The sequence below is a fragment of the Dunckerocampus dactyliophorus genome, chromosome 1, assembly GCF_027744805.1.
Source record: "Dunckerocampus dactyliophorus isolate RoL2022-P2 chromosome 1, RoL_Ddac_1.1, whole genome shotgun sequence".
Lineage (NCBI taxonomy): Eukaryota > Metazoa > Chordata > Actinopteri > Syngnathiformes > Syngnathidae > Dunckerocampus > Dunckerocampus dactyliophorus.
In genome coordinates, this window is record NC_072819.1 from 8,713,165 (window position 1) to 8,741,056 (window position 27,892).

A 27,892-nucleotide genomic window follows, 5' to 3' on the forward strand; every position below is an offset into this window, starting at 1 on the left:
TAACTTTCCAAATATTTATCGAGGAAAAGGCTTCTTGAGACGTCATCTGTACTTCTGTGAAGAAGGTGTCGGACGTTTCGCTCCTCATCCAAAGAGCTTCGTCAGCGAACTAATAAGTGCTGGTAGCTTAGGCCTTAAATACAGTAAGAGTGGGCGGAATTGGTGTGCCAACACCCTCCTCCTATTGGTTCCTTACACTAAGCCTGGGCGGAGTAGTGGTATAATCCTATCCTGCTATTGACACCTCCGATAAAAGGGAAGTGTCGCTCCCTGAATTGAGTATGAACGACTCTGATACTGGCTCGTTAGCATCTATTGTTCTGGCTCGGCCCTGGCTTCACCTCATTTGCAAGACTAAGAGCTGTGGGTTTTGGTCTCAGTAACCTGCTGAACACAGGGTCCAAATTAAACCTCAAACCACCATTCCGATTCAATGATGGGTTCTGTTGTTTGACAAAAATAGCTTCCTTTACTCCTCTTTCAAACCATCTGTTTTCTTTGGCCAAAATCTTTACCTCGCTGTCCTGAAAAGAGTGATTGGTAGCTTTAAGGTGTAGATGTACTGCTGATTGAGGACCACTAGAATTGTCCCTGCGATGTTGATAAAGCCTTTTTTGGAGCATTTGCTTAGTTTCCCCAATGTAGTGCTCTTTGCATTCCTCATCTTTACAGTGGATGGAATAGACCACATTGCTCTGTTTTTGGGTTGGAGCCTTGTCTTTAGGATGCACTAATTTTTGTCTCAGGGTATTTACTGGTTTGAAATAGGTAGGAATTTTGTGTTGCCATAAGATCCTCTGGAAATTTTCGGAGACCCCCGCTACATAAGGGACTACCACTCCTCACTTATTAGTTCGCTGACGAAGCTCTTCGGATGAGGAGCGAAACGTCCGACACCTTCTTCACAGAAGTACAGATGACGTCTCAAGAAGCCTTTTCCTTGATGGACAACTCCTGTACGACTGAGAGCCTACACAGACGCTTTCTAAATATTAAAACTTTCTTCTTAATTTAACTTTCAACACATTTTTCATAATATTATGACTTTTTTCCCATAATATTTTGACTTTATTCCCATATTATATGTAACTGTTTTCCCCAAAGTCATTATCCAGAAAATGACAACTTTATTTTGTTTTGTTTTTCATGTTACGACTTTTAAAAAGTAACACATTTTTTCTTTAATATGTCAACTCCATGCTACTAAAATTATGTTATTTTTCCGCATATTACGACCTTATTCTTGTAAAATTACGACTTTTCCTTTTTAGATTACAACCGTTTTCTCTTAATATTTTGACTTTATTCTTGTAAAATTACTGATTTTTTCATTTTTGTTGGTGGGTTTTTTTGGTCATTTTTAGAATGTGCCTCAGGCAAAAAACAGCCACAGGGAGGAAATGGAACCTCGGCCTCACTTTGAACACCCCTGATAAAGTATATATCTACTCCTGGACTTACCTTTTTTACACCTTAATTTAATTAATTAATTAATTTATTTATCTTTTTTCATTTATTTATTTATTTATTTATTTTATTTTACTTTAGTCACTCAATTTATTTTATTTTCTATTTGTTTATTTTATTTATTGTAACATTTTTTCTTTCATTCCTTTTTCTTCCATCAGTGCATAAGCTATCCATTGTTGCACATTCTCCATTGTTTTCTTTAAGTAAATACCAACAGGTATCAGACCTGCAGAAGAGGTAGAATTAAATAAGATCTGCTTCTTTTTACTCTAAACATGTCCGAAACATATAAAAGCCATTACCATTAGCATTACCGACCACTTGTAAGGCAGATACAATATAAACATACATTATGCTACAATATACAAACCTATGTATGCAATTTCGTCGTGGTAGTAGCGGTCATTTCATTCAATTATAAGAGTTGCAATGAGCGCCGGGAGACTGTCTCTGTGTTGTCATGTCTTTGATTCAGAGCTCAAGGACGGCGCTAGCACAGTGGACTATGCACTCGACAGGGGAACGGTATCGATCTCAGTTGCTTAATTAGCATTTCATATCAGCGTCCCTCATTTAAAATGGTGATTGCTGATATCTTACCCAGGACAAATGGTCAGCTGGGGAATTGGAAATGATGGCGATACCAATCAGCCGCAGAGAGTTAACGAGCTTATCATCACAATGTAAACACCCGCCGGTTTGTGTGTGTGTGTGTGTGTGTTGCTCATCCCTCCTGTGGAAGTATCATGGTTATTAATCAAAGGATCAGCTGGAGCTGAATTACAAATGGTTGTATTATCTAGGATGCCACAGTGTCTGTATTAAAGCATTATCATCCTACTCTGTCTGTCATACTGGAAAAACACAGCGTTTACCTACTGGGCCTCATTGATCATCACTGGGAAAGTATTCATTGATTGTCAGCAAAACTAAATAACGGTAAATTCAGTTTAAATGATCTGCTGCTGCATTACATTAGCTGGGAGGAACGTTATAACTGTCTATAATAAGTAAACAGGATTGAATGAAGGCCTTCCAAGGCTGACATTTTTGTAAAGAAATTGTTCATATTTTTGGCAAATCGTACCTCGACAGATTGATTTAATGTCCTTACTGTTAATTCAAGGATTTAGCTTCCATTAGTTGGATACTGAATATTAATACTGGTATAAACAGGTGTTCCAAGGGTGCTACGTCCGTGGTAAGTACGTCCACGAGTGCTTTGCAGAATCCAGTCTACAACAAAGGTCACTGAAGCTCTTTGTCAAAAACAGACATGTGCTAATGACGGCTGCTGTTTTCCAAGTTATTTTTGAAAACGTTTAACACCGACAACAGGATTTGCAATAACGGCTAATGTGAGTAAAAACACCTTGATTACATTTAGAACTACAAATAAACCTGATTGTTGGTTTGTTCATTTAAAATTGGCATTCACTTCATCAAAATAAAATAATAAATAAATATTTTATCTCAGCCAGCGCCTACCACCTTTTATCTTGCAGGTAGGACTACTTGTTTCATTTATCACACAACGTTCTTCCATCACACGTTCTAACACAGTGACAGGTAAGTGACTGAGTCCGAATGAGGCTTGAATGTAATGAGTAATAACTTAATGAAAAGTAAGAAATATTTATGTTTTAGATCCCTCACTGTGAAAGAGGATGAGATCCACCCTGGTGGCATCGCGTCTTGCATGCTTAAATCTCGGATGCATACTATAGTCCACTATGCTCTCAGTGTACCACAGATGCTGACTGTGCACTGACAGCTTGTGACTGCTTTGGGGCGGGGCGGACCTCTCAGCAGCAACCCCTGCTGCTCAGTGAGAACAGAAACTGCGCAACAATACTGTACGCCAGAAAAAGTCGCTAGATTTGTTGCTAGTCGCTTTTGACAAAACATGTCACCAACAGTGTTTGGAATGGAGCCAGATTTGGCGCCAAAATTGCCAAGTTGGCAACACTGTTTACAATGCTATTTTTAAATTACGGTACGTCTTGAACCATTTGCACAGTCAAAATAATGCCATCTGTCTTTGAAAATAGAGATTCTGTGATTTCCAGTCATATTATCTGTTACGATGGTGTTTGTCGCTCTGCTGCCGCCTGCTGTGTATTTGCTCTCTGTGCAGCTTCAGCCGGTGTGGGTGGAGTCCCCAGCACACACCTGCAGGCAATCTCATCAGGCACCCTTCTTATACTCAGCAGCAACTAGGGACCAGTGCCAGATTGTACTCCTTGCTACCTGTACCGCTTTGTCCGGCTCCTTACCTGTTCCCCGCTTTCTGGCTCACCCTTGTACCCTCTGCTCTGTACTATTTCCTTTTACACTAGTTGTTGTTCCAGCTAAGGTTTGCCTGTAGTGTTTCTCAGTTGTATTCTAGTTATTTCCTGTCAGCCTTCTGCTGACCGCGTCTTGTGTTTCTACTTTTGGTTTGTGACTTTTCTTGTGTTGTACTTTACCCCGCTTGGGACACTTTATGTTATTAAATACCTTTTTGTATCTATTTTTGGTCTGCTTCCCTGCGTTGGGTTCCGCCCCTTTTACAAGTGGCTATTCCCACTTGTGACATTATCATTATCACGACATTACGGTAATCCAAGGGAGGGCATCAAAACAGCTGCGAGAAGATGTGGCTTTGGTACAAAGCAGAGTGGGGGTTTATTTACAGAGGCGTGCAAATAATCTAAACGGTTTCTGAAACTACAGGCTTTCCAGTCATATACGGGTCATTACAGTAATCATAGGAACTGTGTCAAAATCAGCTCAGAGAAGATGAGGCTTTGGTACAAAGCAGAGTGGGGGTTTATTTACAGAGGAGTGCAAATAATCTAAACGGTTTCTGAAATTACAGGCTTTCCAGTTATATACGGGTCATTACAGTAATCATAGGAACTGTGTCAAAATCAGCTCAGAGAAGATGAGGCTTTGGTACAAAGCAGAGTGGGGGTTTATTTACAGAGGAGTGCAAATAATCTAAACGGTTTCTGAAACTACAGGCTTTCCAGTCATATACGGGTCATTACAGTAATCATAGGAACTGTGTCAAAATCAGCTCAGAGAAGATGAGGCTTTGGTACAAAGCAGAGTGGGATTTGTTTACAAAGGAGTGCATTGCATCAAAATAATTTCAACAATCTCTTAAACTACAGAGCTTTCCAGTCGCATACGGGTCATTACGGTAATCAGGGACTGTGTCGAAGCAGCTCCGGGAAGACAAGGCTTCGGTACAAAGCAATGTGGGTGTTTGTTTACAGAGGAGTGTAAATATCAAAGTAATTTCAACGTTTTCTGAAACAACAGACTTTCCAGTCATATACGGGTGTTTACGGTAATCACAGGGACTGCGTCACAGCAGCTCACACATAACATTTAAACTTCATTGCTATACTGTATCAAAAACAATACTACTTACAAATCTAAGGTTATCTAATCTAATTTAAGGTTACTTTTTTAATTATCTATCACCTAGATGTAGAGCCGCCAGGCTGGGGGAGAGATTGGTTTTCCTGTACCTTTACAATTAGAATAGTAAGTGAGACAAGTGATGTTTTTTAGAAATGAGACCACTGCTGCAGATGCTTCCCCCATGTGCAAACCAACACCACCAGCCAATTAGTCAAGTTAAATTAATAGTAATAATAAAACATCCACCACAAAATGTCCACACTGTCACTGATGATATGGGTAAATAGAGCATTAGGAAAAAATGGTGATAATTAAATAAAAGAAACACCTGCAAAGCTCTCAAACAGATCTGGGTCATCTGACTGGGAACAATAAGACACGCAAATGGATTTTAGTTGGCATAATTAGAACTCACAGAGCATGTACTAGTGTATTATGATGGCCTTCACTGTTCTAGATGCTAATGTCTCCCCATCAACTGTAGACAATATTTGGAGATAAAATGGTTGTTACCCGCACCCACAATAATGACTATAAGAGTTGATGGGCAACTCATTATTTTATTGTTAACCCAGGCCACCTACCCTTGGTTCTGAGTTGCCACTTCCTCCAGGGACTGAGGAGACACCACACTCGATCCCTTCCATCATTGGTGGCCCTCATTACTGCTTAGGGTCAGCTCCTCTGCCGGAGTGGAATTAGGTGCTACAGGGCCCACCGCCTGTCTTGTCTTTGTTAGCTATATCAGTGTCCATGTCTTTTTTGTGTGCTTTCAATTTGATTGAATTCAATTCTACAGTTAATCGAGGAAAAGGCTTCTTGAGACGTCATCTGTACTTCTGTGTAGAAGGTGTCGGACGTTTCGCTCCTCATCCGAAGAGCTTCGTCAGCAAACTAATAAGTGCTGGTAGCTTAGGCCTTAAATACAGTAAGAGTGGGCGGAATTGGTGTGCCAACACCCTCCTCCTATTGGTTCGTTACACTAAGCCTGGGCGGAGCAGTGGTATAATCCTATCCTGTTATTCACACCTACGATAAAAGGGAAGTGTCGCTCCCTGAATTGGGTATGAACGACTCTGATACTGGCTTGTTAGCATCTATTGTTCTGGCTCGGCCCTGCCTTCACCTCATTTGCAAGACTAAGAGCTGTGGGTTTTGGTCTCAGTAACCTGCTGAACACAGGGTCCAAATTAAACCTCAAACCACCATTCCGATTCAATGATGGGTTCTGTTGTTTGACAAAAATAGCTTCCTTTACTCCTCTTTCAAACCATCTGTTTTCTTTGGCCAAAATCTTTACCTCGCTGTCCTGAAAGGAGTGATTGGTAGCTTTCAGGTGTAGATGTACTGCTGATTGAGGACCACTAGCATTGTCCCTGCGATGTTGATAAAGCCTTTTTTGGAGCATTTGCTTAGTTTCCCCAATGTAGTGCTCTTTGCATTCCTCATCTTTACAGTGGATGGAATAGACCACATTGCTCTGTTTCTGGTTTGGAGCCTTGTCTTTAGGATGCACTAATTTTTGTCTCAGGGTATTTACTGGTTTGAAATAGGTAGGAATTTTGTGTTGCCATAAGATCCTCTGGAGTTTTTCGGAGACCCCCGCTACATAAGGGACTACCACTCCTCTCCTTTTTGCTTCTGTGGGCTTTTGGGTTTCTTTCCCTACTCTCTTCTTTTGACATTTGTTAAAAGCCCACCGTGGGTACCCACAGGTTGAGAGCGCTCTCTGGACATGTTGTGTCTCCTTTTTCTTTCCCTCCGCACTAGTTGGTATTTGTTCCGCTCTATGTTGGAGGGTCCTAATAACCCCTAGTTTATGTTGTAGTGGATGGTTTGATTGAAAAAGCAGGTATTGGTCAGTGTGTGTGGCCTTTCTAAAGACCTCTGTAAGTAGCTGTCTGTCCTTTCCTATAATTACCTTGCAGTCTAAGAAGGCTAGTTGGTTTTCTTTAGTGTCCTCGCGAGTAAATTTGATATTGGTGTCCACCGCATTGATGTGATCTGTGAAAGACTGAATTTCTTGTTTTTTGATTATGACAAAGGTGTCATCCACGTATCTAAACCAATGCCTTGGTTTTGTCCCTGAGAAGGATGTGAGAGCCTGTTTCTCCATCTCTTCCATGTACAGATTCGCCACTATGGGTGAGACTGGTGAGCCCATAGCACAACCATGAATTTGTCTGTAGAATTTCCCTCTAAACTGAAAATATGTGGTGTTAAGGCAAATTTCCAGTAATTGGCAGATGTGGTCAGCACTAAGTTTTGTTCTCCGATGCAGAGTTGAGTCCTCGAGCAGTCTCTTCCTCACCACCGAGACTGCTGCTGAGGTGGGGACAGATGTGAAAAGGGAAGTCACATCATAAGACACCAAAGTTTCCTCTGGCTCCAATCTGAGGTCTTTGATGCTCGCCACAAACCCTTTTGTGTTCTCTATATGATGAGTCCTGTACGACTGAGAGCCTACACAGACGCATTGCAACCAACTTTGGGAGAGACATCCTTCTGCTGGTACGTAGCTTAGAAAAGGCCACTCTTAAATTAGCAGATTTAAGGAACCACCTCAGATTTAATCTTAGATGCAGGCAGAGTAGGTTAATCCCCAAATGCATGAGGCAAGCGTCCCTTGAGCAAGGACACTTGGCAAGGAAAATGCAACAAAACTACATCAGAAAAATACAGAATTTGAGAATTAGGAGACTTAACATAGAGATAAAAAATAAACAGTCTGAAGTAGAAACCTTCTATCAGAGATTGCAAACCAAGCTTACGCACGAAACCTATCAGGAGGTTTGTGAATTTACCAAATCAGGTTATATGAAGCACCATAGCAAAACCAAAGAAAGGCATAAGGGAAAATTCCAGAAACTTCTATCGGAAAATCGACCACAGCTTGTCGTAAACACTAAGGATGGGGGGAATCAGACCAATACTAAAGAAAATTGGATCAAAAATCTGTCAGACAGAAGCCTCTCGGAGACAGAGAAGGCAGTATTAACCAAGGGTCTCAACTTCTCAGTGACTCCTAAAACGATACCCACAGTAGACTATATCACAGCAGCTGAATCGGCCATCAAGAACAATAACCTTTCTAGAACAGAGGCAGGGGACCTTCGTCTGAGAATATCGGCCCTTCTCAGTAGTGCCAAACCACCACCGTCCAATATCACGTTAGGTGAGAGGAAAGCATTAGCGGCTCTGCAGAAAGATGAGAGCATCACCATCTTACCAGCTGATAAGGGCAGATGCACAGTGGTTCTCAACACATTGGACTACGAAGAAAAAATAACAAGTCTAATTAGTGATGCCAACACATATGAGCAACTTAAAAGGGACCCATCCAGTAGGTATAAGAAAGAAATCATACACTGTCTCCAAAAGTTAGAGAAGGAAGAACTAATTGACAGACAGATGTATCATAGGTTATACCCTGGGGAGGCTACACCATGTATCTATGGCCTTCCAAAAATCCACAAGGAAGGGCTTCCCCTCAGACCCATTGTCTGTAGCATTGACTCTACCACGTACAATGTAGCGAAATATGTAAAAACAGTCTTATCCCCATTGGTAGGCAACACTGATCATCATATAGAGAACACAAAAGGGTTTGTGGCGAGCATCAAAGACCTCAGATTGGAGCCAGAGGAAACTTTGGTGTCTTATGATGTGACTTCACTTTTCACATCTGTCCCCACCTCAGCAGCAGTCTCGGTGGTGAGGAAGAGACTGCTCGAGGACTCAACTCTGCATCGGAGAACAAAACTTAGTGCTGACCACATCTGCCAATTACTGGAAATTTGCCTTAACACCACATATTTTCAGTTTAGAGGGAAATTCTACAGACAAATTCATGGTTGTGCTATGGGCTCACCAGTCTCACCCATAGTGGCGAATCTGTACATGGAAGAGATGGAGAAACAGGCTCTCACATCCTTCTCAGGGACAAAACCAAGGCATTGGTTTAGATACGTGGATGACACCTTTGTCATAATCAAAAAACAAGAAATTCAGTCTTTCACAGATCACATCAATGCGGTGGACACCAATATCAAATTTACTCGCGAGGACACTAAAGAAAACCAACTAGCCTTCTTAGACTGCAAGGTAATTATAGGAAAGGACAGACAGCTACTTACAGAGGTCTTTAGAAAGGCCACACACACTGACCAATACCTGCTTTTTCAATCAAACCATCCACTACAACATAAACTAGGGGTTATTAGGACCCTCCAACATAGAGCGGAACAAATACCAACTAGTGCGGAGGGAAAGAAAAAGGAGACACAACATGTCCAGAGAGCGCTCTCAACCTGTGGGTACCCACGGTGGGCTTTTAACAAATGTCAAAAGAAGAGAGTAGGGAAAGAAACCCAAAAGCCCACAGAAGCAAAAAGGAGAGGAGTGGTAGTCCCTTATGTAGCGGGGGTCTCCGAAAAACTCCAGAGGATCTTATGGCAACACAAAATTCCTACCTATTTCAAACCAGTAAATACCCTGAGACAAAAATTAGTGCATCCTAAAGACAAGGCTCCAAACCAGAAACAGAGCAATGTGGTCTATTCCATCCACTGTAAAGATGAGGAATGCAAAGAGCACTACATTGGGGAAACTAAGCAAATGCTCCAAAAAAGGCTTTATCAACATCGCAGGGACAATGCTAGTGGTCCTCAATCAGCAGTACATCTACACCTGAAAGCTACCAATCACTCCTTTCAGGACAGCGAGGTAAAGATTTTGGCCAAAGAAAACAGATGGTTTGAAAGAGGAGTAAAGGAAGCTATTTTTGTCAAACAACAGAACCCATCATTGAATCGGAATGGTGGTTTGAGGTTTAATTTGGACCCTGTGTTCAGCAGGTTACTGAGACCAAAACCCACAGCTCTTAGTCTTGCAAATGAGGTGAAGGCAGGGCCGAGCCAGAACAATAGATGCTAACAAGCCAGTATCAGAGTCGTTCATACCCAATTCAGGGAGCGACACTTCCCTTTTATCGTAGGTGTGAATAACAGGATAGGATTATACCACTGCTCCGCCCAGGCTTAGTGTAACGAACCAATAGGAGGAGGGTGTTGGCACACCAATTCCGCCCACTCTTACTGTATTTAAGGCCTAAGCTACCAGCACTTATTAGTTTGCTGACGAAGCTCTTCGGATGAGGAGCGAAACGTCCGACACCTTCTACACAGAAGTACAGATGACGTCTCAAGAAGCCTTTTCCTCGATGGACAACTCCTGTACGACTGAGAGCCTACACAGACGTTCTACAGTTAATGTTTGTTGGTGTAGACATTAATCTTACATTATAGAATAAAGATGCCAATTATATGAAAGTGGCATTCTTACAGCATTTTCAAATGGGTTAAAGAGCACATCATATCCCCAAGCATGCTTTGCCCAAGCAGGCACTGGCAAAAATAAAGTCAACAAAATAACATGTCCATCCATCCATCCATCTTCTACCGCTTATCCGAGATTGGGTCGCGGGGGCAACAGCCTAAGCAGGGAGGCCCAGATTTTGTGCTTATGCGCCAAACAACGGTTCAGAATACCCACCTTTTTTGGAGTCTCTAGAGGAAGTATTGGAGAGTGCTCCCTCAGGCGATTCCCTTATTCTGCTGGGGGACTTCAATGCTCACGTTAGCAGCGACAGTGAGACCTGGAGAGGGGCCTGGCCGGGCAGAGCCCGAACAAAATAACATGTCAAATATATTAATTGTTTAGACACAGACAAAAAAAATGATGAACGAACATCTTTTTGTTTGATGGGATCAATATTTTACATTCTATATCTGATATCTGAAGTTTTAACCTGTCTTAATGTTGCTAGAAATGGAAGTGGAGCCACCAAACTAAGTTTAGTTGTGTGTGCAATGACAATAAACATCAATCTATCTATCTATCTAGCTATCTATCTAAAATATAACAATGAAAAACCAGAAGTCTTAGCTTTCAGTCCAATCAATAATACACACTAAATAGTGCAAAGCCACTTAAATAATGTCACATCACTTCCAAGCACAGATAAGTAAATAGAATTATTTGTCACATGGGTGCAATGAAAATGCTGTGTTAGTTTGGAAAAGTAAACAATCCCATACTCAAAATGTCATAACAATAATGATAATACTGTATAATATCATCCATCCAGCATTCATGACGTGTGACAGAGATATTATGCAAAGGTGGTTTAGGATGCATCTATGGCAAGTACGAATGTGAAAAAGTGAGATTCGTCACAAACCACCTTGGCATTACACCCTTGTCATTCTTCTTCAAAGTAAGTCTGACCGTTATGAAGGTCAGTTATTTCTTTAATGTATGTACTTTATTTATCCCACAGCGGGGAAATTTACTTGTTACAGCAGCAAGCAAGCAAGACAAGTAAAGAGAACAGTAAAGTAAAGTAAAGCATCGTGACTACAACATGGTTCAGGTGGTGCAGGTGTTGTAGAGCCTGACAGCGGTCGGTATGAAGGACCTGCGGAACCTCTCCTTCTTACACCGTGGGTGTAACAGCCTGCTGCTGAAGGAGCTGCTAAGGGAACCCACAGTGTCATGTAGCGGGTGAGAGGTGTTGTCCATGATGGATGTCAGCTTAGCCAACATCCTTCTCTCCCCCACTTCCTCCACGGAGTCCAGAGGACCGTCCAGGACAGAGCTCGCTCTCCTGATCAGCCTATTGATCCTGCTCCTGTCCCTGTCCGTGCTGCCCCCTCTCCAGCAGCCCACAGCATAGAAGATGGCTGAGGCCACCACAGAGTCATAAAAGGTCCGTAAAAGAGTCCTGCACACACCAAAGGACCTCAGTCTCCTCAGCAGGTGGAGGCGACTCTGGCCCTTCTTGTAGAGGGCGTGGGTGTTAACGGACCAGTCCAGCTTGTTGTTAAGGTGAACACCCAGTAATTTGTAGATGTCTACCAACTCTATGTCCGCTCCCTGGATGTTCACCGGTGTGAAGTGAGGTGTTTTCCTCTGGAAGTTAATGATCATTTCCTTTGTCTTGCTGGTGTTGAGCTGCAGCTGGTTAAGCTCACTCCAGCTGACAAAGTCCCTGATGACCGTCCTGTTTTGCAGATCATTCCCCTCTGAAACACAACCAACGATGGCTGTGTCATCAGAGAACTTCTGGATGTGACACTGTGTGGAGTTGTGTGTGAAGTCCGAGGTGTAGAGGGTGAAGAGGAAAGGGGAGAGCACCGTACCCTGAGGGGCACCTGTGCTGCAGAGTACCATGTCAGACACACAGTGACGGAGCCTCACATACTGTGGTCTGTTGGTGAGGTAGTCTATAACCCATGCAGTCAGGTGTTGGTCTACTCCCACACTCTCCATCTTCACTCTGAGTAGTGCCGGCTGGATGGTGTTGAAGGCACTGGAGAAGTCAAAAAACATGACCCTCACAGCACTCCCGCTGTCCTCCAGGTGTAGCAGTGATCTGTGCAGCAGGTAGATCACTGCGTCGTCCACTCCGATCCGAGGCCGGTAAGCAAACTGCAGGGGGTCCAGCTGAGTGCCCACCAGGGGTCGCAGGTGCTGCAGGATAATCCTCTCCATGGTCTTCATCAGGTGAGAGGTCAAGGCAACAGGCCTGAAGTGGTTAGGCTCCTTGGGACGTGATGTCTTTGGGATCGGGACCACACAGGAGGTCTTCCACAGGGCCGGGACTTTCTCCAGGCTCAGGCTGAGGTTGAACAAGTGCCTGAGAACTCCACAGAGCTGGTCAGCACAGTCCTTGAGGTTTCTAGGGCTGATGCCGTCCGGTCCCGGGGCCTTCCTTGCCTTGATCTTCCTCAGCTGACTTCTCACCTGATCATCAGTTATGGAGAGGGGAGTAGAGGATGGCTGGGATGGGGATGTGGGGGTGAAGAGTGGTGAGTTGGTAGGGGAGGGAGGGAGGGAAGACTCAAATCTGTTGAAAAACACATTGAGTTCATCTGCCCAGATCTTGTCCCCACTGGCTTGGTCTCTCCCCACTCCTTTACCATGGCCTGTGATGGTCTGCAGGCCTCTCCAGACTTCCCTGGCATTATTCTCCTCCAGCCGCTTCTCCAGTTTCCTCCTGTAGCAGTCCTTCCCCTTCCTGATCTTGTGCCGGAGTTCCCTCTGGACTCTGCACAGCTCCTCCTTGTCCCCTGAGTTGAAGACCCTCTTCTTCTTGTTTAGCAGGGCCTTAATCTCAGAGGTCACCCAGGGTTTGTTGTTGGGAAAACACCGCACCAACTTGGAGGGCACAGTGTTCTCCACACAGAAGTTAATATAGTCTGTGATGCAGTGCGTCATGCTGTCAACGTCACTGCCATGGGGACTACAGAGCGCTTCCCAGTCTGTTGTCTGGAAGCAGTCTCTGAGCCTAGCACTGCTCTCCTCAGACCACTGCTTCACAGGCCTCTTAATGACCTGAGTTGAGCACAATTATAACAGCTGTTCAAAGTTTAACTTAAATTGCACGCACCGATAAATAAATACAGCAATGATAACCTCCATCCCCATCGGCAGAGCAAATTACATTCCACAAAAATCCAAATACAAGACGTTTGTCGTTGCTCGCTTTTGTTAATAAAACAACCAAACATGTAAAACAAGGGCGGTTTCTCTCAAATATTGTTCACAAACCTGTCTAAATCTGTAATAGTGAGCACGTCTCTTTTTGTAGCATATCAAGATGCTGATTAGACAGCATGATTATTGTACAGGCGTGCCTTAGGTTGGCCACAACAAAAGGGCGCTTCAAAATGTGCTGTTTTATCACACAGCACAATGCCACAGATGTCGCAAGTGTTAAGGGAAAGTGCAATAGGTATGCTGGCTACAGGAATGTCTGGCAGAGCTGTTGCATGCGAATTGAATGCTCATTTCTCGATAATCAGGTGTTTCAGAACATAGAATATATGAATCAATGTTAATAAATGGAGTATTTTTGTACTGAGAACATAGAAAACCTGTTTAAAACCTTCTGAATACGTTTTTTTTAATATTATTCATGCCCTGTAGACATGAAATAACACCCCATAATCACCTTTACACTCATATAACCAAATATAGTAAACAGTAGACTGTGCTGTATTGTGATAAAAAATATGACAGAAATTAGACATAAACAAGACTGTAGAAAAAGCAGCACGTTTAGAAGCCATTGTGGCGTTTACATAAAAGTTCTCAAAAATCACTCACTCACAAGAGCAAAGATACCTTCCTCTGTGTAACAATAATGTAGGACAGGGGTGCTCACACTTTTTTAGCCTGCGAGCGACTTTTAAAATGACTAAATCCCAAAGATCTACCTACTAATATAAAGATAGAAAGTATATATATTTACTATATTTATTTAAAAATATATGAGTATGTATTTATGTATGTCATACATGTATATCTGGAGTGCACGCACTTTCTCAGCATGCAAGTACAAGTCCAAATGATCTACCTCTTTCTATAAAACATATAACATATACAAAATGTAACCAGTAAACTCTGAAATTCTATTGTAAATATGAATGATTAGTATTTCACATTCACATTTTCAAAGTTTACAGGTAATCAAAGTAGTTGCTATCATAATTCACTTCAATATGGAAATAAAGATCATTACACATAACTCCTAAATAGTTGTGTATATAACCTGATTACTGGTAATATGTCAGTCAAATTAGCTATGTAACGTTCATTAGGGCACACAGTTCATGTATTACATCTATTTAGCATTTGCTATCAAACATTAGCGATATACAAGAATTTAAAAAGACAATGCAGCCGAAGTCAAGGCAACATATTGAAAAGGTTTCACCAATGGGTACATTTTTAATTTCATCATGAAATAATAGTTTAAGAAGCGGACGTGTAGAAAACACTGATTTCTGTAGTAGAGTTCATGACCTCCTCCTCCTCCTGCAGCCACGTGGATAAAGAGCCCTTGACGGCAGAGTGGCTACAGGTGCGCCCCGTGGCACCGCCCACTCAGGGAGTGAAGGAATCTATTTTATTTATTTATTTTTTTGTCCTGTCCAGCCTTTAAGGCAGATAGAATTGTAGATCTAAATGCCCTCACGTGGTCAACAGATTTACTCTGCCAGGGAAAAGTGTGAGATACACTTCCCCCGGCCGGACCGGAGCAGGAGGGGACAGAGAAGAAGAGAAAAGAAAACACAGGGGGCGTGCGGGGAGAAGAGGGGGACAAAAAAGACAGAGACAAGGACAACAGCAGCAACAACAATTGTGACAACAATAACAGAACAACAGAAACAAACAGGACTACATCCGCAAATGTCTGTGACGACTACAAAGACCCTGACAGAAGGGGCAAAATAATATCAACAACCACAATGACAATACTGCATTGAAACAGTCATACATAATTGTAGTAATGAAATTATTAACTATGATAGTGATCAGAATGACAATAACTGCAATGCACACCATTGTAAAAACTATAATCTTATTGCCGACATTACTGTCACTGTAATAAAACCAACAACATAATAACACCATGGTTAACTCAGTGAGTGGGGAAGTACGTATGTATTGGAGTGTGCATATGTACGTGTGTACAGGTATCTCTGTATGTGTGCAAGTCTTCATATATACAAAGATGCGCGAGTGGGTCAGCGTGTAATTGTCACTAAAAAAGCATGAAAGGAGAGGGGCCTCCCTCCACCGCCCAGAAAGCCCCGCCCCAAATAGCCAGGCCGAGCCCCTACCGCCAGAAAGCCACCAGGCCCACAGGGGCAGGCAGCACCAAGATCAGCCCCCCAAGAGCCAGCCCAGAGAGCCCTCCCCCCCAGGAAGACCAGCAAGGGGGCACACAGAGGCAATCCCAACCACAAACAGGGCACCGGTGTCCCAGAGGACAGCCAACCCCCGAGACCGGCGAGAGATCACACCCCACAAAGGCAGACGAACACCGCGGGCTACACACCAGCAGGCCCTGAGACGCCCCAGCAACCAGAAAGAAGCCCACCCACGCTGGAAGCGCCAGCCCTTCCCCCCACCACCCTCCACCCGCAGGAAACGGAGCCCAGCCCGCCCCAGGCCACCCCATGCCCGACCCCAACACAAGACCGCCCCGCTCAGGGATGGAGGAGGCACCGCCCTCCACCCCCCCGACTGAGGCCCGGGCGGCAGATATGTAACACCCAGCACCTGACCCCACGGAGCAAACCCCTGTGTACACCCCCCCTCCGCCCAAAATAAAATAAAATAAAATAAAATAAAATAAAATAAAATAAAATAAAATAAAATAAAAGCACCCCACAAGCCAGGCCACCCCGGGCGAGCCACTGTGCCGCGACGGCCAGCGGATAGGCCCACGGCCACATCCCTGACCCCGGTGGACAGGAGCGGCGGAACAGGCAGTATGACTATAGTTGTTTTTTTTTTTACAATGATGTGCATTACAGTAATTATCATTCTGTTCACTATCATGGATAATCATTTTCATTACTACTATTATGTATGACTGTTTCAATGCAGTATTGTCATTGTGATCACTATCATAGTTCATCATTTCATGACTGCTATTATGTGTGACTGTTTCAATGCAGTATTGTCATTGTGATCACTATCATAACTCATCATTTCATGACTACTATTATGTGTGATTGTCATTGACAACGTTGTCATTGTGGTTGTTGATACTGTTTTGTTCTTTGTCCTTAAGTCCTTGTTCGTCTTTATAGTTAAAAAAAATAAAGAAAGAAAGAAATTAATGCTAATGATAAACAAAATAATAAAAAAATCTGAACAGAGGAAGGCAAAAAAAAGTATACAAGTACATCAAACCACAAAGAAAAGTGTAAAGAAAACCCAAAAAAAAGAAGAGAGAAGAATCAGACTCTGAAGAGGAAGAAGATGTCTGTTTTTTTCTGTGAGCTAGAATTGTTCAGAAGCTGCTGGAATAGTTCACAAGACAGCAGATTTGTTGGGGAAGAGGCGAGTGTTGCAGTTTTATTTTTTAAGCATTTGTGTGCCTTTAACAAAACTTAAAAATCAAACTTTATATTCACTGGAGTTTTAAAACAATGTGAATTTTGTTCACTAAAACTGTTCACTGTTTGTTCACATGTTTAATAAATGTTTTTTGCACTCCAAATTATTCTATTCTTTTTGTCCCAAACTGAAATATTGAGTTTTTATAGCTTCCGTAACATTTGTACATTGACTCAAAGTAGGCCTATGTTTTACACAAAACTAAACTTATTAAATACTTTAATATTGTATACTGTGGTTATTTAAACAAAAAGCATAACATTTTGGTGAAGTTTACTGTTTTTTGATATGTTGCAACCGTCCCTGATTGGTGTTGCAACTGTCCCCAGGTTTGGGGTCAGTCTGAATTTTTTTTATTCAAATAAATATTGTGATTGATATGTTATATGTAGCCATCTTTAAATGGTATGGCTATTTAGCAGACAGATGTGGTATGGCTATTTAGCAGAGGCGCCCGCGGCACGTGTCAGTCCAGGGGGGGCACCGCAAGCCGCCCCCCCCCGGCGCAAGCCCCGGCATCAACAGGCCCCAGAGGGCCACCCCAGGGAAGGGCAGGTGAACCAGACAAGGGCACCCCACAGGCCAGGCCGCCCCGGGCGAGCCACCGCGACGGCCAGGCCCCCGGCCACACCGCCGACCCTGGCGGGCAGACGCCGAGGTGCACGAGGCACCCCAATCCAGCCCGCCCCACCCGTGTATGTGATAAGGTGTGATAGTGTCTATGATGCAATTTAAAAAAATAAATAAATAAATAAAATAAAATAAAAGAGGATGGTGTATCTGTGTGCATGTATATGGAGTGTATGTGGATGATAGCTAATGATGCAATTAAAATCGGGGGACAGCTGCCGCTCGGAGGGCCCCTCACCTGGCCAGCCCCCCCAAACCCTAAGTGTCTACTCTGCGATTAAAATTGGGGGGCAACAGGTCAGTGGCACAGCAGGAGCAAAGGAGCCCCGCAAGGCAGCTCCCCTCCCCAATCACGCCCGACCGTAGGCCACCCCCCAATGTCCTATATATATGTGAGGTGGTGCAGTGGCACAGGAAGGACGGGGGCCCCACACCCCAACGCCGCCCAAACCGAGCAGGGGGGGGACCAAGGACACATGACCGACCGGCCGCCCACCACAGCCCAGGCTCGGGCGTGCCACAGGCCGCAGGACACACCACAGGCCCTACCCGGCCCGCCAGGATGCCCAGTCCGGCCCACCCAACCCCCCAGAGGCGATACCCCCAGCGCCCCCCAACACCGGAGCCCCACCGGAGGTAGCGTTCACAGCGCCACCCCCAAACCGCCAAACACCACGGACAAGCCACACGCCCCCAAGGCAGATCCGACCGCCACCAGGACAGCGGGAGCCGCGCCCACGCGCCCCCCGCATACCACCACGGCCGGCAAGGGAGCAACACCACGACAACCACAAGAGCACCGGACCCCACATAGAGCGGAGCACGGCCGCACCCACGAAGCACGCAGGCCAGAGGCGCCAGGGAGGGACAGAGAAGCAAGCACCGCACGACCGGGCCCGCGAGAGGAGCGGCCCGGCGCCCAAGCAGATGCCCCCGCCCGCCCCGCCCCCCGCCACGCCACAGACCGGCCACCGCCCCACCCCCCGCCCATCCACCAACACGCCAAGGGGGAAACCCCGGAGGGAGGGAGACAACCGCCGGCCCGGAAGCAAGGACCAGCCTGACACCAGCAGGCAGCAGGGACCGCCCGCCAGCCCCCCGCCAGCCCGACCCCCAAGCCCCCGGCCAAAGCCACCCCCCGACCGCCCCACCCCGGAGCAAGCATCCTCCCGCCGATCCCGGGAAGCACCACGCAGATGGACACCACGCCGCCCGCCCCCACGCGCAACCCGCCCACGGCCCCCACACGCCCCACCCACCGAGCCACAGCGGCCCCGTCCCTGAGGGGAGAAAGCAAGGGATCCCCCCCACCCCAGCACCACGCACCCCCCACCCCGAGCCCAAACCGCACATCCACGACCCCCACCTGCGCGCCCCCCGTCACCCGGGGGACAGCCACAGGCGCCGGAGGATAACAGGCAGCTCCCACCTATCACACATACACCACACACATAAATCAGTGAAATAAAATAAAATAAAATAAAATAATTAAAAAAAAAATAAAATAAAAATAAATAAATAAAAAGGGGCAACCCAAACCACCCTCCCACCCAGGGGAGATGGCTCCGCGGGGGCAGCTGGGCTCAGGCACCCGCGCCCCCACCAGGGGGAGAGGCCGGCCCCCACACCCCACACCGGACGGCCCCACGTGGCAGCCGAGCAGGAGGGCCCAGGGCAGTCCCCGCCCCACCCCCAGAGGCAAAGGAGGCGAGGGAGAGCCAGTGCCACCAGCCGCACACGGGCCCCCCCAGCAGCAGTAGGCGCCCGGCACCCGCAGGATGCAGCACCCCATCCACCCACCACCCCGGAGGCCAACCAACGCCGCCCCCTGGGCGACCCCCCCGACCCCGCCCCATCACCCGACCCGGACCCCTCCCCACCCCCACCCACCAGCCCCCCCAGGCAGGCAGCCCAGCAAAGAAGACCCGGGACACCAAGCCCGCCACCGCCCGCCCTCGAGGTACCAGGCCCACCCAGCGACCAGGACCACACCCCACGCCAGATGAACGAGACCCCCAGGGGCAGAGACAGATGCCCTCACCCCCCTGAGAGTCAGGTCAGGGAATTAATTATTGGTGCCCATATAGACTGAAATTCTGACATTTGTTCTTTAGATTCAGCAGACATTCTCTCCATAGCTATATGATCTAACAAAAGATTTTTGTAAAGAGCTATGTTCAGTTTCTTCCTTGATTTCCAATTGATGAGAATGGTTTTCTTGGCGATGCTTAATGCAGTGATGAGAAGCTGTGTTTGATTTGTTTCTACATCAATTGTGGAGAGATCGCCCAGCAGGCATAGTAAAGGAGAGGTAGGAATGGAGAACCCAAGTGCCAAAGATAGGTACTCACACACTCCGTGCCAAAAATTTTTAATGGGAGCACAGGTCCACATGGAGTGTAAGTAGTCATCTATTCTATGGTCTGAGCAGTGTGTACAGATGTTAGAGTCAGTTAAGCCCATTCTAAACATTCTATGTCCTGTGTAGTGTACTCTATGAAGGATTTTAAACTGAATCAGCTGTAGGTTGGGATTATTGATTAACCGGGAAGCATTAAGACATATTTGCTTCCAAAATTCAGGGTCACAGCTTGTAGATAAATCTGAGCTCCATTTGGAGATTGGTACTCCAATTGTGTTGTCATTTTTTGAAAGTAGAATATATAATTTAGATAATGTTTTAGGGGCAGATATTTTTAAAAATTGGTCAATAGTGGTATTGCTTTCCCATGATATGGTCCTGAAACTTGCTTTAATTATGGATTAAATTTGTATGTATTCAAGAAATTTGTTATGATTTATTCCATACTGTGTAACAAGGTCGTTAAATGAGATAAAGTTGTTTCCTATAATTATATTTTTCATACAACTTATTCCTTTTTCGTGCCATGTTGGGAAATTTAATGGTTTCTTTTTAAGCAAGATGTCAGGATTATTCCAGACGGGAGTGTATTGGCAAGGAGTGAGCGAGAATTTTGTTATTTTTAAAAATTCCCACCAAGCTGTCAGAGTGTTGCTTATATTTATACTTTTAAAACAATTATTTTTTCGGAGGATTTGGCTAATGAAGGGTAGGTTACAAATTGGGATTTCGTGGCTAAGTGATTGTTCTATGTCTAGCCATAGTTTGGGAGTTCTAAGCCCCCATATTCTTTAGATTTTTGTAATGTTTTGAGACTTATTCGTGCTGGCTTATTTTTCCAAAGAAATTTATTTATATATGAGTCTAATGACTTTGCCATCCAGGTCTTTAAGTAATCGAAAAATTGAATCTGGTTAGGAACAGGGAACAACGTGCCTGGCGGGAGTTCAGTCTTTGAGCCGTTCTGATACAGGCAAGGTTGTTATGGTCAGTGACTACCACAAATTGAAGGGCTGCGCTCTCCAACCAATCTCTTTGCTCCCACAGCACCAGAACGATGGCCAGCAGTTCCCTATTACCCACGTCATAGTTACCCTCAGCTTTAGAGAGGCGACGCGAGAAAAATGCACAGGGGTGGAGCCTCTGGTCGACCAGAGACCGCTGGGACAGGACGTCTTCCACTCCTGTATCCGACGCGTCGACCTCTATGAGAAATTCTAAAGCAGGATCAGTATTAGATAACACAGGAGCAGATGTGAATAATGACTTGAGTTTGATAAAAGCCGCCTCTGCCTCCGGGGTCCATACAAATGGTATCTTAGCTGATGTCTGTCTTGTCAGAGGTTCTGCCCTGCTCCTAAAATTGTGAATATAGCATCTGTAGAAATTCGCAACCCCAAGGAACCTCTGCAGATGCTTTCTTGATGTCGGAGAAAGCCAATCGACCACTGCTTGGATCTTGGCGGGATCGGCTCGTAACTGGCCCTTCTCCATTATGTACCCCAAAAACGATACAGATGCTGAATGAAAATAACCCTTCGCAGCCTTTACAAAGAGTCGATTCTCCAATATCCGTTGGAGTACGAAGCGGACGTGGTCCTTGAGGTCTCTGGAAAAAATGTAAATATCATCAAGATAGATGAAACAAAACTGATTAATCATGCCCCGAAGGACATCGTTGATCAGGTTTTTAAAAAAACGCAGGAGGATTGGTGTAGCCAAAGGGCATCACCAAATACTCAAAGTCACGATTGGGGTATTGAACGTGATCTTAAACTCATCCCCCTCCCTAATCCGCACCAGATGGTATGCCTTGCAAAGAGAGTCCATAAGTGGTAACGGGTAGTGGTTCCTGACCGTAATTTCAGTCAGCCCTCGGTAGTCAATGCAGGGCCATAGCGACTTCTTTCTTTTCAGTAAAAAAAATCCCGTTCCCAGCAACGATGAAGCTAGGCAGATAAGACCCGTGGCAAGAGAAGAGGTTATATAGTCTTTAAGAACTTGAAGTTCAAGACTATAATTTAGCATTGGGTAACGGAGCGTCAGGGAAAAGTTTAATGGCACAATCATACGGCCGGTGCGGGGGTAATGTCTGGGCTCTATCCTTGCTGAAAACTTGGCGTGAATCATGATAATCTGGCGGAACACCAGAGAGATCAATCTCCTCTAACCGAGGGGTGAAGACATGCGTGTCGAGAACGGCGGAACGCAAACAATTGCCGTGACAAAAAGGTACTCCGACTGGTAATCTGAGCCGCCGCCCAATCACTGGAGGGATTATGGAGCTTAAAACACGTGAGCCCTTACACTACCGGTGCTGCCTGAGATGGAATAATGAAAAAAACGGATGGACTCGTTATGATTACCCGACAAGCAGAGTGACAAAAATTCCGTCTGGTGCGTAATAGCCGCCAAGAGGCGCCCATTCAGGGAGTGAACCTTCTTAGGCTCTAAGAGCTTAATTTTAGCTATACCATATCTTTTCACAAACTGTGAAAATAGTGTCCAAGAAACTGTCATCAGCCCCAGAGTCTATCAAGGCTGGATACTATGCCCCCCCCCTGAAATATTTCTGTCAATCTGCACTCTGTGTCTAGCCCAACCATCCTCGCACACTGTAGTCCCTTCCTTAGTATACTCACAGGAGGCGGCGAGTGATCGATCCCCGTGAGGTGGTCGACCCCTACTTGATACTGGTGAAGCTTCCGTGCTGGTATCAGGTGGCGACAGTCGACGTTGCGCTGGTCTGGCTGGACACTTTGATATCTGGTGATCCGGGCCCCCGCAGTACTGTGTAGGCACAGATGGAGTGACGTGGCGAGAGACATCGTCCCCCCAGCTGCATGGGGATCTCTGATGACGCTGCCGGGTCCGAGGTGGAGTCATCCGTGCCCATGTGGTCGAATGAGGGTGTCGATATCGGTTGTGGCGTTGCAGTGACAGTGTTGATCCTCTCCTCCTCAGTGTGCTCTTGCTCTCTCTCCCTTTGTCGGTTGTCGAGACTGATAGCAAGGTCAATAAGGCTGTCTAAGGACGTGTTATCATCTCTAACTGCCAGTTCATCTTTTACACCGGTATTCAGCGCTTTGCGGAATATGCTGCGTAGCGCGACCTCATCATAGCCGCTCTCGGCCGCCAAAACCCGGAAGTCCACTGAAAAAGCCGCCACTGACTGTCCCTTCTGCTTGATATCAAGCAGGCAGCTCCCTGCCTCCCTGCCACGTACTGGGTGGTCAAACATCTTTGTTTTTTCGGTCAAAAATAATGGTAATGACGAACAAGAGGCAGGCTTAGCCTTGCTTATGGCTAATGCCCAGGCTGCCGCTTTATCCGTAGGTAGGCTTATGATGAAAGATATTTTGGCCTGATCTGAACCATAGGTGCCGAGCTGCTGGTCAAAGACTAGCGAACATTGGTGCAAAAATTGTTCGCAGGATCCTGTTTCTCCTGAAAAACGAGTGGGGTGAGGAATGTTGGGCCCACATTGTACGACGGGAGCTGCGACGAGTGCCATGTAAGTGCTTGTGGCTATAGCACTGTAGGAAGGGGGCGGCCCCCTCTGGCAGTAGGTGTGCGCATGCCCTCTCTAGTCATTGGTCCAATGCGCCTACGTTGGCAGGCAATGGCTTCCATAATGTCACGCAGGGACTTCTCATGACTTCCTACCAACTGTCCCTGGTGAGATAGCGCAGAACGGAAATGCTCCGCCTCCACGGGATCCTTTTTATGGCCAGATTGTTCTGTCAGATCTGGCTATGGCCAGGGTTTGGATCCCAAAGCAGAGAAGAACAGTCTGAGTAGTAACAAAAAACGAAAAGTGTCCTCACAAAGAGGTAACAAATACAGACAACAAAGGTGGCAACAAGCAGTCCAAAAATGTAACACAAAAATAAAAAAATACTGAGAACAAAAAACACTTGCAAAAAAAGGTGCAAGGAAAAACAGTACAAGATTAAAGTAAAGCGCTGCTAGGAAAAGGTCAAGCAGGATAAAGAATGACAGGTACTTAACTGAAAACAGCTGCAGGTAACAGAAGGCGATGAATAACTAAATAGCATGGCAAAAGCTAAAAGCCAGAATATAGCGTGAGGAAGATACACCACAAGGCCAGGTGTGCATGAAGGTACAATCTGGCATCGAGGAGTAGTTTCAGCCATGCTTAAAAGCCAGTGGAGATAATTGGAGGCAGGTGTGCGCTGACAGCTCCACCCCTGCCGGACCAGCGGTGCACTGCAACAAATGGCAGACAGGCGGCAGCTAAGCAACACCACAGCATATGACAGACTGCTGAATGTGAATAAGCACATATTCACATAAGTAGAAGAAATCTAGCTAAAAGCTATGCATAACTAATTTTAGGAAAACAAATGCAATTTAAATCCACAAGGCCTTAAATGGGAAAATGTCCAAGGCCGGCATACAATATGTCAACGGTGTCACTATCTACAGTAGGCATCAAAGTCTCCCCTTTACTTTGGTATCAAGATCATCCTTGCAGCGATCTACGAGGGTGATCTTGGTGTAAGCAGAGATGTGGAGAAAATAATATTTTGGATTTTCCGGGCCAGGGTTTAAGTTGTAGATGCCGCAAAACGGTGAAAAGGTGGGGCAGTGACAAAAGCAAAATCTCTCCGTTTTGGTGTGGTGTCATTTGACATTGTTAACCTGAATTTCTCATCAACAAATATTAGGAAAAAATAATTGAAAGAATGAGGCGGGCATCTGCAATCAATGTCAATTTTGTGCCAACTCAAACGTAGATGTTTGGACCTTCGCAGAAGTCCACTGAGCTCCAGCCTTCAATCACAAAACAGGCACAAGAATGAGGTGAAATCAATGGTTGACCCCATTAATCTTGAGAGCTGTGCTATTGTATCATTTTTTTCACAATAAATGTGGGTCTATTGTCTGCTGAGGTAGGCTCCGGTTCCTGCTGTGGTCGAACAGGATCAGTGGTATCAGAGGAGGTGTCCAAAGTTTTTCCACAAAATGAAAGGCTGCACAGAGAAAAAAATAGAAGGAAACAGGAATCACTTTATATGATATTTTTCATCTTTTGTTTTCGTCTACTATGTGCTAAAACCAAATCAAAGAAGGTCAAAATATGCTATGCGATTGAATATACACTGCTCAAAAAAATTAAAGGAACACTTTGAAAACACATCAGATCTAAACTGGGGGAAAAATGATCTTGAATATCTTTCCTGATAATAAGTGGGTGATGTATTAGTAACAAAATGATGCCACATAATTTGATAGAAATGAAAATGATCACCCTATAGAGGGGGGAAATCTAAGACAGCCCAAAAATGAAAGTGAAAAAATGATGCAGCAGACTGGTCCATTTTGCTAAAATGTCATTGTAGCAACTCAAAATGATTCTCAGTAGTTTGTGTGGCCCCCACGTGCTTGTACGCATGCCTGACAACGTCGGGGCATGCTCCTAATGAGACTACGGATGGTGTCTGGGGGATCTCCTCCCAGATCTGGACCAGGGAATCAATGAGCTCCTGGGCAGTCTGAGGAGCAACCTGGCGGTGCCGGATGGACCTAAACATAATGTCCCAGAGGTGTTCTATTGGGTTTAGGTCAGGTGAACGTGGGGGCCAGTCAATGGTATCAATTCCTTCATCCTCCAGGAACTACCTGCATACACTAGCCACATGAGGTTGGGCATTGTCGTGGACCAGGAGGAACCCAGGTCCCACTGCACCAGCGTAGGTTCTGACAATGGGTCCAAGGATTTCATTCCGATACCTAATAGCAGTCAGGGTGCCATTATCTAACCTGTAGAGGTCTGTGCGTCCTTCCAGGGATATGCCTCCCCAGACCATCACTGACCCACCACCAAACCGGTCATGCTGAATGATGTTGCAGGCAGCATAACGTTCTCCACGGCATCTCCAGACCCTTTCACGTCTGTCGCATGTGCTCAGGTTGAACTTGCTTTCATCAGTGAAGAGCACAGGGCACCAGTGGTGTAGTTGCCAATTCTGGTGGTCTATAGCAAATGCCAATCGAGCTCTATGGTGCTGGGCAGTAAGCACAGGGCCCACTACAGGACGTCGGGCCCTCAGGCCACCCTCATGGAGCTTGTTTCTGATTGTTTGGTCAGAAACATTCACACCAGTGGCCTGCTGGAGGTCATTTTGTAGGGCTCTGGCAGTGCTCATCCTGTTCCTCCTTGCACAAAGGAGCAAATACCGATCCTGCTGAGGGTTGAAGGACCTTCTACGGCCCTGTCCAGCTCTCCTGGAGTAACTACCTGTCTCCTGGAATCTCCTCCATGCGTCCAGGTACCGCAGTGATGCCCTGGTCCAGATCTGGGAGGAGATCCCCCAGGACACCATCCGTAGTCTCATTAGGAGCATGCCCCGACGTTGTCAGGCATGTGTACAAGCACGTGGGGGCCACACAAACTACTGAGAATCATTTTGAGTTGCTACAATGACATTTTAGCAAAATGGACCAGTGTGCTGTATCATTTTTTCACTTTCATTTTTGGGGTGTCTTTGATTTCCCCCCTCTATAGGGTGATCATTTTCATTTCTATCAAATTATGTGGCATCATTTTGTTACTAATACTTCACCCACTTATTATCAGGAAAGATATTCAAGATCATTTTTCCCCCCAGTTTAGATCTGATGTGTTTTCCAAATGTTCCTCTAATTTTTTTGAGCAGTGTATTTAAAGACAACAGCAGCCACCCTTTCAGCTTTGTGTTATTGGTGATAAAACATGTAGTTTGTATTTGGGTTTGATGATTTTCGAGAATAGGCTATGAGCCAATGAAAAATGAGCCACAAATGGCCCTCGAGCCGCACTTTCGGCTTGCCTGTAGTATTAAGATGGATGGAATCTGGGTCTAATAACAAGGCAGTAGTTACAGTATAAGATTGGAAGGCAGGTAGCAGTGTTTCATTCCAGGGGGAGATATGAAAACTAACAGTGTTTGAGTCCCTACAATACTATTTATATCTACAGACTATGCCGCTGCAGGCTAAACACTCAGAAAACTGCCACCAACACTTCAAGACATGGTGGCATCTTTGTGGCATTATGCAGACTTTATGGGTTCAGAGTCATCAGACTTTTTATTTCTTCATCCTTTTTTACATATTTTATGTAATAAAAACAAGGAATTTATATATTTACATAAAACCAGTTATGAAATTGTAGGTTTGCTCTGGGTTCCTCCAAAAAGCCTGATTGTTCTTGAATGTACGTAATCTTTAAAGCTCAGAGTCAAGCCAAACGATTGCCTGCTCAATTGTTCTTTAAGTACACTTGACAAGGTTCATAGGCTCTGGTTCCCTCCCTCTATTTCCCAATTAGATCTTGACCTCTCGAATCCCTGGCTATGTTCACACTGCAGGGCATGATGCCCAATTCGGATTTTATGTGGTCGTTCACCAAAAACATGAGACGCATGTGTATGTGTTTGCGGAATTGTGTCCAGTGTGTGCACACTATGCTCTCCTTAACGCGTATGTGGCAATTTAAAGGATATTGTGCAACAAGATTAAACATTTTCTTAACCAAATGATTCTGTGTAGGAGACAAAAGAGGGCAAGATTTTGGCTATGGCAGTTCGTCGTGGACATACTGTTTTGAGGAGCATGTGGGTGGGTGGCAGGTGGGTGGGACGCTTCACTGACACTTTTTAAAACTCATTTTCAGATGACAAGAAGAACGTTTGCCTACATTGGCGAATACCTCATCCAACAAACCACACCTTTGGATGACGTATAGGTCGGATATATGATATGATATGATATATCTGTACCTGAGGGTACAGACTGCAGTAAATCAGATACGTATTGGATTTATATCCACATACAAACGAGGCCCACGTTGCATTTGACAAAATTGGAATTGTACTGTTCACACTGACATGAAAAAATCAGATACAGCTCACATGAGCAAAAAAATCTACATTGGCATGCAGTGTGACCAGCCCCTGTGTCTTGTTAGATTGTTAAGATTACCAATATATAATTTTGGAATTTAAAATGTCATGGGTTTAGAACAGACAT

The 27,892-nt window shown here is 45.1% G+C and overlaps 2 protein-coding genes across 2 annotated transcripts; one reads left to right on the forward strand and one right to left on the reverse strand.

The window, feature by feature from the left end:
* Positions 1-5,808: 5,808 nt before the first annotated feature.
* Positions 5,809-9,962, reverse strand: LOC129185269 (uncharacterized). The gene is made up of 2 exons (XM_054782097.1): positions 8,210-9,962; positions 5,809-7,142 (listed from the first exon to the last, which is right to left on the reverse strand). The coding sequence occupies exon 2, from the start codon at positions 7,046-7,048 to the stop codon at positions 5,975-5,977; it is 1,074 nt and encodes a 357-aa protein (XP_054638072.1). The 5' UTR covers positions 7,049-7,142; positions 8,210-9,962; the 3' UTR covers positions 5,809-5,974.
* On the forward strand, positions 7,345-9,993 carry LOC129185261 (uncharacterized; the record flags this gene model as incomplete). The annotated part of the gene is made up of 1 exon (XM_054782087.1): positions 7,345-9,993. A coding segment is annotated over one exon (2,475 nt), but the record flags the coding sequence as incomplete, so codon positions are not given.
* Positions 9,994-27,892: the final 17,899 nt, after the last annotated feature.

What these genes read in the sequence shown, in the direction of transcription:
- LOC129185269 (XM_054782097.1), bottom strand. Translation starts at nt 7,048, where the DNA reads ATGGGCTCACCAGTCTCACCCATAGTGGCGAATCTGTACATGGAAGAG.